Source organism: Sparus aurata, chromosome 8 (assembly GCF_900880675.1).
Source record: "Sparus aurata chromosome 8, fSpaAur1.1, whole genome shotgun sequence".
Taxonomy (NCBI): Eukaryota; Metazoa; Chordata; class Actinopteri; order Spariformes; family Sparidae; genus Sparus; species Sparus aurata.
In genome coordinates this window covers 21,717,599-21,732,796 of record NC_044194.1, presented here as the reverse complement: position 1 = coordinate 21,732,796, position 15,198 = coordinate 21,717,599, and the positions used below count along the sequence as shown (strand labels likewise).

At 39.4% G+C, this 15,198-nt stretch overlaps 1 protein-coding gene across 1 annotated transcript in view; it reads right to left on the bottom strand.

The window, feature by feature from the left end:
* lrrk2 (leucine-rich repeat kinase 2) overlaps positions 1-13,637 on the bottom strand; it is a 31,371-nt gene extending 17,734 nt beyond the window's left edge. Inside the window, exons 1-16 of the mRNA XM_030425105.1 lie at positions 13,502-13,637; positions 12,249-12,334; positions 11,640-11,749; positions 10,084-10,172; positions 9,452-9,589; positions 8,726-8,860; positions 6,988-7,119; positions 6,444-6,563; positions 4,817-4,977; positions 4,655-4,734; positions 4,204-4,310; positions 3,671-3,800; positions 3,310-3,434; positions 2,211-2,338; positions 1,219-1,363; positions 587-726 (exon numbers count right to left, since the gene is read on the bottom strand). Of these exons, the coding sequence (XP_030280965.1) occupies positions 587-726; positions 1,219-1,363; positions 2,211-2,338; positions 3,310-3,434; positions 3,671-3,800; positions 4,204-4,310; positions 4,655-4,734; positions 4,817-4,977; positions 6,444-6,563; positions 6,988-7,119; positions 8,726-8,860; positions 9,452-9,589; positions 10,084-10,172; positions 11,640-11,749; positions 12,249-12,334; positions 13,502-13,637 (1,962 nt within the window). The remainder of the gene's footprint in view (positions 1-586; positions 727-1,218; positions 1,364-2,210; positions 2,339-3,309; positions 3,435-3,670; positions 3,801-4,203; positions 4,311-4,654; positions 4,735-4,816; positions 4,978-6,443; positions 6,564-6,987; positions 7,120-8,725; positions 8,861-9,451; positions 9,590-10,083; positions 10,173-11,639; positions 11,750-12,248; positions 12,335-13,501) is intronic.
* Positions 13,638-15,198: the final 1,561 nt, after the last annotated feature.

Below are 15,198 nucleotides of genomic sequence, written 5' to 3'. Positions count from 1 at the left end.
TAAAAAGCACAGATCTATTATCAGTAACAGTCAAGAGAAGTCAACTCAATTTCACTTACAGTATATTGCCCGTAATATCTACAGAATACAACAAAGTCTACACTGCTGTGACTGAAGTTCTGGAACAAGACAATTAGCAATCATTCATTTCAACATTTAACATTACAAGATAGCATTTCAGAGGTTATTGACTGTTTTTTAATTCTAAGATAAGAACTCAGTTTTAAAGCAGGGCTGCATGATGTGGCAGTCATGATAATTCATGACATTTTGACATAATGTGTGTTTGATTCAAAGCAGTTCCCTCTAGTATATATATATATATATATATATATATATTTTTTTTTTATTTCTATTTATTCTTCGCATTTCAGTGGTAGGTAGGTGTGTGTAGTCATCTTGCTGCTAATGCCTGACAAACTGTCAACAATAACATTTCAGGATAACCATTTACATGACAAAAATGGAAAAGAAATATTAAACATGTATTGTGGCCAATCACAATAAAAAAACAAGACTTTTCTTGATAAAAAAAAGGAATGCAGCAGTCACACTGCTTTTCTAAATGTTCTGTCACTGATGTCACCTTCAGCAGCATCTCAGAGTCTTCTTTGTACTGGACGAGTGAGGCGACAACAACGGAGGCCAGAACAGGTACGATCATCCTCGACAGCTTCTTCTTAGATACGAGGTAGCTGAGCAGAGTGAGACCCCAGTAGTGTATCTCTGGAAGAAGTTTGGAAGTCAGTGAAGGTATGATTTGACCATTGTAACATTTTAATCGTGATATTTTTACTGCTCAGATAAGGGAATTTTTCCATAATTGACAATCAAATCAGTGGTGTCTTAGTAAAAGAAATGCTGCGTTTTACTTTTCCTCTGAAACTCTTTCTTCCTACTTTCAAACCTGCTTTTATGGACCTAACCCCAAAAAGGGAACACAATGGAGCAATGACTAACTATTTACATATTACTGTTGTGTCAATCAAATAATTATTCATTTGTACCAAGACTATCATTGGAGAGGCGAGACTTTCCTGTCCTGTTGCGAATTCTGTTTAAGACACTGATGATTCATCATCAATTATCAATGAGCAATCGGCAATCAATGATGACAAGGTTTAGGTGATTTTTCTTCTCCATTGCACACATGCAAAAAATAAAATTTTGTTCCTCTCTTTCATGGCTATTCATTAATTACAATAATTATATGCCTACCTCGTTCCTGTGGGAACATCTGTAGTGTATGTAGCACTGTGTCTATTGCTCCTTGCTGGCAGAGCAAGTCCACTGCACCGGAGCAGTCAGCCAGAGCAGAGAGCACCTTCAGACCAGACTTCTGTATGAGGGAGCAGCTGATGAACTGCACATGAACACAAACAACACTGAGTTTTAAGCTGGTTAAAGCTATTCATACTCTTTCTGCGACTAAATAACAAATATTTTTTTAATATATTACAATTTCAATGTACTGTGGGTGACCATGGCAGATGTCAGTCTCAAGCAAGTCCCAAGTCATTTCTTCCTTCGGCAAGTTAGGTCAAGTTCAGCCCAAGTCACCCAGCTGAATTTGTGTTGTTGTTTCTTCTTTTATTTTTGGACATAAAAAGATTTCCCATCTTAAAATGGATTATATCTACTTCTATGACAAAACTCTTTGTATGGCGAAAAAAAAAGTCAAATAGCATAGATATTATGGTTAATTATTGGCTTTTGACTTTCCCACTGACATGTGTAGCATTTTTTTTCTTGTTCCTTCCATTTACAGAAGCTGTTTTTGTCCCTGTTAAACATCCAGCCCTCAGGCAGTGGGGTACCAAACAAAGACATGGGAAAAAAAGAACATGTTCAGCATTCATTCGTACCATCAAGTCAACTGGCAAATTCTTTTTAGAAATGTAATTACACCGTTCCGACGTTCTGGTTGCGGCAGAAGCTACTGTATAATTTCTACAATGAATGGATTGACTGTTGTTTAATCTATGTAATGAGTGAGAACTATATGTACTGGCTGTGTATTTGTACACTGCTTCTCTTTTATGTACTAAAAACATCTTTACCCTCTAGCCTCCTGTTATTTCATTCTGATTTTAATGTATTTTGTCTGGTGAAAAAGGGTGCAAAGACAAAAACGGATCAAACAGTGAAAAGGCTGACAGAAAATTGAAAGAATTAGAGAGATATTTCTGGGTTGCTCAGTGCTTCCATACCCTGTTGAGAACTTCGAGGTAGAGGGTGTGAGCTCCTTCCACCACACACTGGTTCTTCAGAACCTTCAACGACACGTCGGCCATGTCAGGATCTGCGACCGAGGCGCCGTTCTCCCTCAAACTCCTGTCTGAGAATCCACAAACACAGAGGAAAGATGTGAAGACAAAGAGGCAAGCAAACGTAAACACACGGAGACAAAACAGCTCTGTTACATTCAATAATCTAATTAGGAGTGTTAACAGTGCAGTGCTGGGAGCAAAGGAAGGGTAAACTGTAACTGCATTCCCCTGAAGCAGCTTTGAATTACCCTGCTGAGCAAAGAAAATGTATAGTTGCTCTGTCATACAGAGAAAATTATTTTCCGAGAAATTATTTTCTGAGTGAGCATTGTTAAATCCAGTGTGTCCACTTTGGTTGTATGCACACCACACAGACAGACAACAACACATACTGTACTTGGACACTTCAATTAATAAGCCTCCTGATAAGTACGAATGATAAGATCCCAGAACTGTACTTAGAGCTGTTCCCTGATTTGACGCAGGAAGAATTGCGATGTAATGGTTATTGTTACAGCTGCATAGATAGATTTTTATGGGCTGCTTTGAGGCTGCAGATTCCCAAACAAACTGAAAGACAGGAACTAATCTATTGCAATTTCTTGAGGAGCATTATTAACATTCATTTGGACTTTGGCTTCTGTCCACCAAATGAATCTAAGTAAAAAAAGTTTCTGGCCCACTTCCTTCAGCAGCTACTTAAACTTATCAAGCTTTGTCTGTCTGATGTTTGGTGATCGGCAGGGAGTGTACAGGGTTTATTAGAGCTTGTTTACTGCTGGAATGGATGTGAGGCTGAACCAGACAGCACTTGGGGTGAAAATCCAAAGCAGTGTTTAGTGGATCTTTTTAGTCTCCTCTTAGTGGAGGAACAAACTTGATATTCAGCAAGTACAGAAACGGTCACAGAGGGAGTAATAGAAAAAAACAGATCAGCATACAACCAACACTGATTGTCAACTCAACTCTGGGCCATCCATAAACATGACAGAACGATCATTTCTATGTAAGTGAGGGTAAAAAATACACATTAGTGTACCTGGGCAGAGGAAGACCAAGCTGGCCTTCAAAGCCTCCAGCTGAACATCCGGCTCAAAGTTATGGATCTTCATGGTGGTGAGGATCTGACTCATGGCCATGTTCAACTCATCTAGATTGGCTGTCCTAAAGGCATAGAGAGACAGGTTTCACTCTATAATGAAATATCAATGTCGCTGTTTTGGAGCATTTTGAGAAAATACTGGTGCTTGATATTTTGATAAGTCAAACAAAACATAAAAGCGGCACACAAATGTGAAAAGGAAAAGTGTACTCCTCAGTGTGCCTGTTTTTCCCCATTCTGACTTCATTTTTTCTTAGCCTAACAAATGAGTCATAGCATGTGAACTATTTGTGCTCACCTTCCCTGGAAGAGCAAACTGAGCAGTTTGCAGGCGCTGATGGAAACTTCAGCTGAGGTCGAATGTCTCTTCATCATCTCCACTAGGTTGACATGGAGGCCACTGGACAGCAGCAGAGAACACATTTTACCTGCAAACAGAGAATAGCAGACATCCACTAGATGAGTCAATGAAACAGTATTTATAAATATGGTTGCTTCTGCACAGATTTCTCAATAAATGGGGTTTTACCACATCAGCATCTTTTAAAAAAGCTCCACTGAAACACACAATCAGAGTATATTGAATCACATCTAGAATGAACCTTCTCACACTGTACTGTGTATTGTACTGATGATGGTGGTGGTATGGTTCGGTGTGGTTTTACTAATCATTTTGCAGCCAAACACGTTAAAAATAACATGAAAAAGGAAAAAAAACACAAACTATAAAGCTTCCTTAAAAAGACTGCAGATTCAGGGGCTAATTCACTAATTTCAGATGCATTGTTACTATGAAATATCAGTTATATGTGTGTACGTTTAAAGACTCACTGTTGTGTGTGATGAGTGTGGCTATGGCACTGGTAGCAGCTTCAAACACACTGGGAGAGGAGGAGTGGAGCAACATGGCCGCCATTAACTGTCTGTGAACAGGAGTCCTGGAAACCATATCCGAGAAATATAAATACATTTTCTCATCAGACATTTCAATATATTTCTCCAACATCCCTCATGACGTGTATAACTCTTAAGTATGCTGACCGCTGAAATCTGATTTCCTGCATTTTCTAATAGAAATCTAATAGACTTCCATTAGATGTCTCTATCATATGTCTAATAGAAGAATAGAATAGATTTTCTTTGTCTGCTAAAACAATGTGACAACTGACTGCAAATATTTTAACCTTTACACAAACTGGCATATGTGCTTCAGGGTAAAGAAGTCCAGATGTAATAACACATACGTGGAGGGTGATTGGTATTTGTATGTTCCAGTGTGTACCTCTCATCCTGCTCCTCCTCTGAACTGTTCACTCCAGCTCCGTGTAGTAATAGACTGTGAATGGCCCAGCTTGCAGCTTCCTAATACAGCAGAATAATATGATTCAAATGATTCTATGCAAAACATTTGCTGTATTTGAGGACCAGCAGAAGCCGGACTGACCTGAACGGCTGGCTCAGCAGCGTGGAGATCCAGTGCCATGCAACAGGCCTCCATCCAGCCAAGGCCCATGTCCTCCACCTCCTCCTTACCCCTGTTCTCCTCCTCCTCCCCTTCCTCCAAACCCTGCTCAGCCACCGCTTTGTTCTGCACAATGGTTGAAGCTGACAGAAGGAGACATAATGGTGTACTTATGATACCGTACAAGATCTGACTGAACCATCAGATTACATTTGTAGTCTATGTTGGTCTTCTATTCCTCGAAAGAGTCGCAGTCAAGTTCAAAACTACTACCGTAGTTTGTTCAGTTTAACACTGCAAGATTTTCAGGATAGAAGTGTTTTGTGGTAGAGACTAAAAGATACAGACAGACTGTTCACTCAATCACAGATAGAGCTCAGTAAAGCTGAACAGTTAATATAATGGAAACTCCAAATATGGCCAAGTTTAATATCAAAATCTGCCCAAATAATCCCAGCACGATTTTTTTGTATTTTTTTACAGTAATGTGCAGCCCTAGAACTCAGTTATGTGCCATCACAACTCTATAGTTTATTGAACATACATATATATATATATTTTATTTGTTTTTTTAATGTGAGATTAATCAGCATTTAATTTGATTGCTGTCGAAACATAGTTGTCAGTCTTGTGCTGTTCAACATCTGTTTACAGTATCCTTATTTGAATGTAGGAAGGCATTAAGGAGACAATACTGAAGTTGAACCAAAAGTAAAAACAAAAACCGGGTAGTTTCTGTTTTCCTCAGGGACGCAAATAACAACAGCACAGGACAAAATGTGAGGTTATTCAATCATTTAGACCCTAAATGATTGAATAACCTCACCTCACCTCACCATTTTAAATAGATCACCAGTTAACCTTTCCTTTCCACCGTGACCATGCGCTTGGTAGCAGACGAAATTGCATAGTGATTGCAAGGCTTATACGGGACCAATGTTAACACAGATGGTTTCATTATTCCATATCCGTTACATTGTGCAGTCAACATTTACATCATCATGATATGTTGAGGCAGAAAACTTGTCTATTGCCAGTTTAAGCTTTTGTCAAAACTGACACTTGCCCGTGACGAGTCACTCAGCTTCTTAGCTACTTTGGCTCACTAGCAGTAGATACAGGGTTTGCTAAAAGTCTGACGGTGCATACACAAAGACAACACACTTTGAGCTTATAAATGTCAAGTATCTGCTGACAGCTCGCAACCACATTCAATAAAGATAAAAGTAGTGTTACTGTCTAAGACGATAACTAACAAAATATACTACATTAATACATTAATAATAATTTGATTAAATGCTTATTCAGAGTAACCTACAGATCTATTGCCAGCCTGGAAACAGCAGTAAGCTGTGCATGTTCATATTCAGTACTCTGGAAGACACAAGTTGGTGGCACATGACTGACAACTTGAGGGAATCAATCAGCAGCCCTAATATAAATAGAATGTGCTGTTTCATGTACCCCTGATATAATTTCTCTTCTTGTGTTGCACTGCTGTGCATCAATATTGGTCAAGGCATTGTTCTGTTGTTTCTGTCACTAATCCATCTTTGTGGATATAAATAAATGGGTTAAATATAGTGTGTGGGTGTTTGTGTGTCCTCACTGAGAGCAGCCAGGCAGGAAAGAGCAGCGGCTTGCAGCTTGGCATTTTCTGGGAAAGTCTGACAGGCTTTCACTGCGACCCTCTGAACACCGTTCAGTACCAGGATGTTGTAGTAGCTCTCTACAGGACAACACAGAACAAACGCACCCTGGATTAAGATGATGTCTCCACTGACCTCTTCAATCTTAATCTGTCAATTTGAAAATCACATTCTCTTATCAGGATGAATAAAATCCAAACACTGCTGGTCAGATAGCGAGGATTCATTGATTTCACAAACACTGTTATCATTAACAACCTTCGATAATTGAGGAGATACTCCAAAGTTTTTTTACTGACAGCGCATTAAAGAGCAATTCCACTTATTTTACAGATTCAAGTGTGTTTACGGGTCTAGAATGATGGAAGGAAAACCTAACTTATCTACAAATGCAACTAAAAACGTCCCATATTGGAAGAAAGAGGGCATATTAAAATGAGTCTTAAATATGAATGAACAATTTATACAGATCGTAACTTTGAACATTTGACCACTGGCTCTGACCTAATGTAAATTTCTTGAACAAGCGGCAGGCCGTCTCCTGCAACTCCTCCACCTCAGGGAAGGCGTCCATGGCGGCAATGATCATGCTGTAGCAGCGAGCACCTCCTGACATCAACATCTCCACGTTACTGCCTGGAGGAGACAAGATAATGAACTCAGAGCATCTGTGATCTCTGCTTCTCATGTTTTGGCTGGTTTTGATTATTTCAGTCTGCGATAAATATATGAAGTGATATTGCAGGTTTATACAGTAAAACACGCAGCAGTTACAACTATACTATAAACCAAAAAAGGGCTTGTTTAGCAAATTCAAAATGGTAATAATATACAAGAAAAACAGCAAAAAAAAAACAAAAAAACAAGAAGGAGGTTGGAGAAGAGTGATTTCTCCAAACAGCCTGGAATCTCCCCATGACCGTGATAAATCATACATCTGTGGAAAAACACAGATTAAAGGGGAAAAAGTTCATGTCTGAAACTTTGTCTTGTCTTCCTTTTCTACTTTTCCTCATATGTGGCAGTACTTTTCATGCAGAAATCATGCAGCTAATTAGAATTTTAGTGGAGAGCAGTCTCTGTTTGTAAGTAGTCAGCAGTGTCTGTTTGTTCTTAGTCATTTTTGATGTTCATCCAGCTTGAACTGACATAAAAGTAATAGTTGTCTACAGAAAAATATACATGACATGGCATCTGTTCAGCCACGGGCTTTTAGTACGTACGAAAATTCTACTTTTTGCAGACGCAAACAGATCGATATGATGATCAGGGTTTCTCCATCTGATATTCATCTGTGCAGCATATTTAATAGAAAAAGTGATCAAAAATGCTCTCATATTGCTTTTAACTGTATTAGTTATTATTGTAAAGCACCTTGTGATTTTGCATCTGAATATATTTTTCAAATATTGTTCCATCAATTCAATGACAAAATACACAATAAATGCCCAAAATCTGTGCTAGCGTTTTAACTTCTGCCATATGACATGAACATTAGTTTGCAGAATGGGACAAACTCACATCAAACCGTTCTTTTCTTGAACATCATTTCCGGTGAAGCCAGAACAATGTACTCCTCATAATACAAAGATTGCAAATACACAGGGCCTCCCTGCATTCTGATAACTGAATTTGATTTTCCACTTATTAAGATTACATTTTCATGGAAAATGTGGAACACTCCAAGGCAGTTATCTGTTACATCACAGCACTTGTGAGCAAGCAAATAGACTTAGTGTTTACATGAGGAGTTGCTGTGAACTCCACCATCAGGGAATTTTCATCAGGATTTGACCATTTCAACAAACGCCACCTTCTTTCCCACAAACAACAGTTCTGCAAAACATCACCCATGGTTATTAGTGTTTGTGGTGGCTATAATGTAATTTTCATAAAGACTGATAGCGTTACAGTAACATCACTGTGCGGTGGTGATGCTAGAAGTAGACCATGTGAGATGAAGAAAGAGTTGATGTGCTGAGGTTCAATGTGCCTCCTCCATGATCAACATGTGGTGTAACACATCAACTATTACATTAGAAGAGTGAGAGCACATATTCCTAGACCTCTCCACTTACAGAGATCTAAACTGACCAGACCCCGTCATCGGACTGGGGTTCAGCTTTATATGGTAGGATTCAGGGTGCTGACATTTTAGCCCAAAGTAGTTAAATGTATACTGTAATTGTTGTCTTTCCCTCTTAGACCTCATAAATATATTATTGGTGTAATGAGGTCTTACCAGGACGAGCCAGTGGGAGCAGCACCTTCATGCCCTGCAGGAGCAGCTCGGAGCTGTCTGAGAACGTCTGAAGAGCTGTCAAAACCACAACATGATCCTGGTTCTCCACAAACTCTACGAGGTGGTCATCACTTACTGTGGACACAGACACAAAATAACAATTCAGCCGGTGTATACACCAGCATTCACAAGGATGTGATTGCAAAGCTAGCTAAAATGCTGGTGGTTGACACACATATTAACATGCTAACAATTGGCATGTTATCCCGCTAATGTTAGCATATTAGCAGTTTCGTATGCAAACGTTAATTGTGCTCTGAGATGGATACTTATTTGAGCATATTAGCAGCTAAGTGAGCTATTCTTACATGTGCTGCAAGCATCAAATTCATAATGACTGTATATTTACAAAAAACAATAAAGTTCCTCAGTTTGAACATGACAAACCCTGTCTGTGTAGTGTTTTAAATCAAATATAGGTCATAAAGTATTTAAAAACCTGTTGTTTTATTTCCATTTTACACAGCGTCCCAACATTTTGGAAAAGGGCAGGCTGTTTTTTTTCTTTAAGTGGTAAAAAAATAAATAATAATGAAGCTTCACTCTATGTAAAGAGTGTTTTAGCCTCACAGGACTCCAGGCATGGCTATAAGCGGGCTATCAAACTACACAAAAGTTAAACAAGTCTAACTCTTCATTCTAATACTAAATACCGAGTCTGCTCACCTCTCTCCAGGAGGAACTGCAGAGATACACAGCCATGGAGCTGCACCTCCTCACTCTTAGGGAATGTCTTCATCGCCTCAACCACCAGGCCAAACACATCCTCCTCCTCTTCCTCCAGCACCAGCAGAGGAACCATTTCTTCATAAACGTGAATCAAACAAGCATATAAAACACAATCCGCACCTAAACAACCATCTGACCATTACAAAGAACAATTTATTCATCCAACAAATTAGTCATTTTAAAGTCAAACAGCTACAGAAATGAGAGTGTTTTTTTGGGATTGTGGAAATATTTTCTTAAAAAATGCTACCGAGAGTCAGAAGCAGGAAGTACTGGCTTTGTTTGACTATTGTGCTTGGCAGCGCAGCCACTGACATTGTACTTTCACAAACCAATTTAAAGCATTCTGCAGACCATTTGATTCACTTTTTAGTTTAACCTCTGCTTTTGTCAGAAGCTTCTCATTGCACAAAGCGTGATGAAATACTGGCCATCGCACATTATATTGTAAACGAGCATAAACAAGAGGGTAAAGATTAAAATGTTGCTCTAAAAAAATGCAAAAAGACACTTAGTGTTATTAAAGTGGCCTTTGAAAGTTGTAGTACATATGCTGTGTGGTTGTATACCTGATCTAAGCAGGAGAGCCAGAGCTCTGAGTCCAACCATTAGCACTTTGCAGTCTGTTCTGTACTGAGATAGTACCTTCAGGATCTGTCTGGAAAACAAAAATTAAGGGCAAAAATTAACCAGGAATGTGGACAAGACACAGTCAATTAACCATTTTCCTATCTACACGCCAGGTCCTAACTTTTGCAAACTTAAAACAGTTGTAAACTTCAGGGTGATTTACAGACATGCATATCATTAGGTAACAAAACATATGTTTTATTACTGCAAACACTAGTACCAGAAATAGTGGAAACATGGCTTGATTCAAGAACTGAAAAAGTCAAACAGTCTTGTCAAAGTGACTTGGAGATGAAAATGTGAGACCCAACACAAAGGAACTGAAAAAATCAGCTGAAAAAAAAGAAAAGGTAAAACTGACATTGCGTGACAATAGAATTTGACTATATCCAGTTACTTACATTATTGAACAGGAACTGAAAACTGAAAATGACAGCTGTACAATCTGACCCTGAAACATCTGAGAGCCAAATCAAGTCATCTATTAATCTGAAGAAAAATGGGTTTATAAAGCATACAGTGATGCTTTCACAACTGGACTTTCATGATGCAGATATTACATCACTGGCCACGATGTACTCATTATAAGAGAGAATTGCATGCTCATGTTTAGCAGGTGTAATGTTTACTATGTTCACAAGTTTAACATGTTAGCTTTCCGTAATTAGCACTAATAACTAAGAACAGCTGAGACTGATGGGATTATCTACAGTTCTGCAGGTATTTCATCATGAATCAAAGTACTGGACAAATCAAAATTATTACAGATGTGACGCCAGGTGGAATTATTTGTAAATTTATAAGGCCACCAAATAAATTCGTGTTCTAAACCTCGTTGCAATCCATATAATTGTTGAGACAAACCATGAATGTCAAACTCATAGGGGCACAGGAATAAACGTCAGGGATCGCCAAAGTCAAAGTAGACACTGTCCGGGAACCGTGAATATGTGTACATCATCATGTGCCAATCTATCAAGTGAATGTTGAGATATTTCAGTAGATAATGAAGATTCTAACCTGCTGGTTAAACTAAAGGGAAAGGCCAGGGGATCTCTAAAGTCATTAGTATTAATCCTCTCTGAACCATAGAGTCTGCTCCACAATAAATCTAATAGTTGTAGAGATGTTTCAGATTGGATCAAGGTGGAGGACTGACCGTCCGACAGACTGGCATTTGCATCTCTACAGCCATGTTGTGAACAACTTCTTGCAAATGAAAATATTGACATAGCTTTGTCCTAGTTGGGGTCAAAATGTTTACCACAGAGAGACACAGCGTGTAGTAGAAGTATAAACACATAATTACTGACCAAATTCATGGCTTCGTTTGAACATGAGTGCTATGTAATCTGATCAACTATGTCTGTGTGACATAGTCATGGGACATGAGCCATTAGGGGCATATGACAAGAAAATGGACTCACTCATTTACAATTAAAAAATAGTGCATCACTGCCACTGTGCAGCACCCAGTAAGTATGTCTTTACTTACTGGTGCACTCCCAGTACCTCCCAGTCCTTGGCTGCCTGCAGAGGTCTGGTTAGATGTTCCAGCGTACCGGGGCATATTTCAATCAGCCGACACAGCAACGACCAGCCCACCTGCAGGAAAAATATTACGCCATGACACACTTGAAATCAAACAACCAACAAATAGAGAAAAGTAGTTATTCCTGAGCAGATGAAGGAAGTGAACCTGACAAATTATCCAACAGTGGAGGTGCACTTTAACTTGCAGGTGATTTGCCGTTTATGATTGCATGACTCTCACAATTTGACTTTCATTTTGTGCATAGCTGCAATCTCGGCTCTGATAAGCTGCAGTATACGGTGGTCACGAGACGCCATGAACATGCTGGGTCAGGCACAGGCAAGTCGGCTGTGGATGACTTTTAAGCTACGGAAAAGAAACTGTCTCAGCAGGGGATTCTATTCAACACCTGTGTGTTTACAGGAAGACTACATACTAATCAGTTTCCTTCCTTACAGGCTGTGTTCAAAGCCACCACATGATGCTTTTTCTCTCTGTTTCAGGCAGACAACGTTCAAGATTTGTTGTGAAAGGATAACTAGAGTACACAGTCAAAGGTTTATGAGGCACCTGCTGGACTCCTCGGCTGTGGATGTAGGATGACAGCACCACCATGAGGGGGCCGTGGACGTCTTTGTCTTCAAACAGCTCAGCTGCTGCATCAAAGAACAACAGATGAGAAAGACATGATGTGACAAGTCAGCGCTGAAGAAAGGAACGCAATGTTTCACTTTCATTATCCATATCTATTTTTAAATGTGGATAGCAAGGTGTGTGGCTGTCTTTTTTGCATTGACGAGGATTGTTAAAATGAGCAGCACAGACTCAATCAGACTGATGAGAAGACTTGAGACACTAAAATAAGTAAGACTGACAAGCAGCGATTCAGTTGTTTAGAAGAGAGCATCCTGACGCTTTCTGATCACATCTCTGTAAGGCCATGCCACAAAACGTTCATAATCTAAAGATGTTGAATTTATTATCTCACAAGACATATAAGAAACTGAAAATTTAGGATTTTCTTTTAAATGAGAAGCTGAGACTCAAATAAAACTACTTTAACAATTAGTAATGGTAATTAGTCATTAGCTTAAAACATCTGGATATCTTCATGTCTTCTTTATCTGCAGACTAATAACTTTTTTATGTGTAGAGTGTAGGGCATTAACAGTAAAATTAAAATGACCAGAATACAAAATGTCCAGAACGAAATTGGAAAGTCCCAGAAATATACTGAAACTCTTTATCTGTGGATAGGAAACCCCGCCATACAGGTGAAACTTCCTTCCTGCCAGAGGGATCAGTAATTAAGTATTTAAGTCAACCTTGACGTACATTTATTAAAGTGTTTGGAGGCACTTGTAATTTACTTGTATTTAAGTATTCTCTTCAGCTTCTTGCTTCTGTTCTAATACATAATGTCCTTACATTTGTCTTAAAGCTGTAGCTATTGATTACTTTTGACATATGGTACAAATGTATGATCAGTTTATCATATATGATGAGGTGTTATGGATTAAACTTCTGCACCAGTCTAAGATCAGTCAACTACAACATTCAAATGCTTCCAATAACACTATACATCATTCAGCATTCAGATCTGGCGCTTTACTGCATACCTTGGTACATACATTTAGTGAAATACTTTATAAACTGTCATTTATAGTGAGGAGTTGTAAGAGAGTATTTTAAGGCTTTCTTATAGTAACGCAGAGAATCTGAGCACCTCACCTACCACTGCTCCTAAGTCAAACAACATGGCCAAAGGAAATGGTGCCTGTTTATGAAGCATGATACACATGCAGGGGGAATGTGTTTCCTACCATTGTCGGTGTGGGCCAGGAAGAGCAAGTCCTGGATGATTTGAATCAGTGTGCACAGTTGTCTGTCCTCTTTCGGGGTTTTCAGCCTCACCAGGAGTTTCTTCAACCTTTCCTCAAGTTCTTCTCTGTTAACCATGGTCTTTGAAATACCGTTTCCCGGCTGACGGGCCGCCGTGCATTGAGGTCGATCAGCGGAGTCCCTCCGAACCGACGAAGGGCTTCAGGCGGCCACACTGCTGGAGCATTGCTACAGCAGCATGGGGAGAAACGACTTAAAGCGCCACTATATCCACTCATAACATTACACAACGCTGCTGAATATTAGCCGTGTTGCATAATGTTACATTAGCTACAGTACAGCTAAGAGGCTGTCACGATTGGGGAAGCTGTCAGTGACGCAGGGTTTCGGTTCCGACCATTGACATCACTGTCCGCGGCTAACTTTCCTCGGCCGGATAAACATGTTCCTCTTTGTGGAGCTGGAGCCTCTCTCTCTTTCTCCGTGGGGTGAAAGCTCCTCACTGACAGGCGTGTTCCTCCTTCCTACATTCGCATCATATGACTCTGGCGAGAAAAAACTTCCCCTTTGGTAAAGAGGAAACTGGAAATTAGTTACCGCGCAGCAGCAGCAGGAGCAGCAGCTCCGGGAGGGGACGACGGCCACGGCTAATCAATTTAACTGACAGACAGGCATACAGACAGACCGTGGTTCAGTCGAACGGTCGGTAAAGTTCCGACCCAGATTATATCGCCGATTCTTAACTCAAATTAGATTGAGTGAGGATCAATCAAGAGGAAGCTGCCGCCCACCCCGCTGTCTAATATCAACTACTGATTTACCGGTTGGGGGAACCAGTTAGATACGCTTGGCACTGATTTGCGCCATATCTCGTTCAGAAAACCCCTAATTGAAGTGTTCGTTTACGCATTCGCACACATCCGGTGTGTAGAGCCGAAATCAAAAGTTTTAACGATTTGTTAAGCGATACATGCAAATACGGCATGCATGACTTCAAAAAAATCTCAACTTTTTCTGTCGGTTCTTCCTCACCCACCATTGGATTTGTTTTGCACTGCGCATCTAGTACAGCAAATACGGCATTTTCACTGTCTGCTATTTCAACGCTACAACTTCTCATTCAGTATTAGTGATAAAAGTTATATTAGCATGTGTACAACTTGGTGACAGGGTCAGAATTACACTCCAATTTCTGTTTAATAATATAGTGGAAAATAATGACTGAAAACTGGTTTCTTTAATGAATATATAATTATTAACATTTAATAAATATTTGAAAATAATATCGATATGAGGAAAATAGGTACATTCACATTGAATTCACTGTTTTTTTATTATAATATTATTATTTTTGCAATGAATGGCAGCTGGATTTGTCAAAAGTGGAAATCGCAAACAAGAAGAACAGGCATTTGACTAAATATCAAATAAAGAACCGCAGCTCTCCAGTCTCCTTTCAGAAAAAAAGAAGGGAGTTAAGCCCTTAACTTCCCAAAGAAACCCCAGATTCGTAAATCATTGTTCAGTCTTCGAGGGGGATGAAAGAGCAGCAGATGTGAAAGCATGTGATATTTTACTTATAGGTTAGGCTTCTGAAGCCTGCAGCCTTAACAACCACTTCGATTAATGCAAATGCCTGCTATTTGATGAGGCTGATCAGGTAAATACAGCTGTCTGC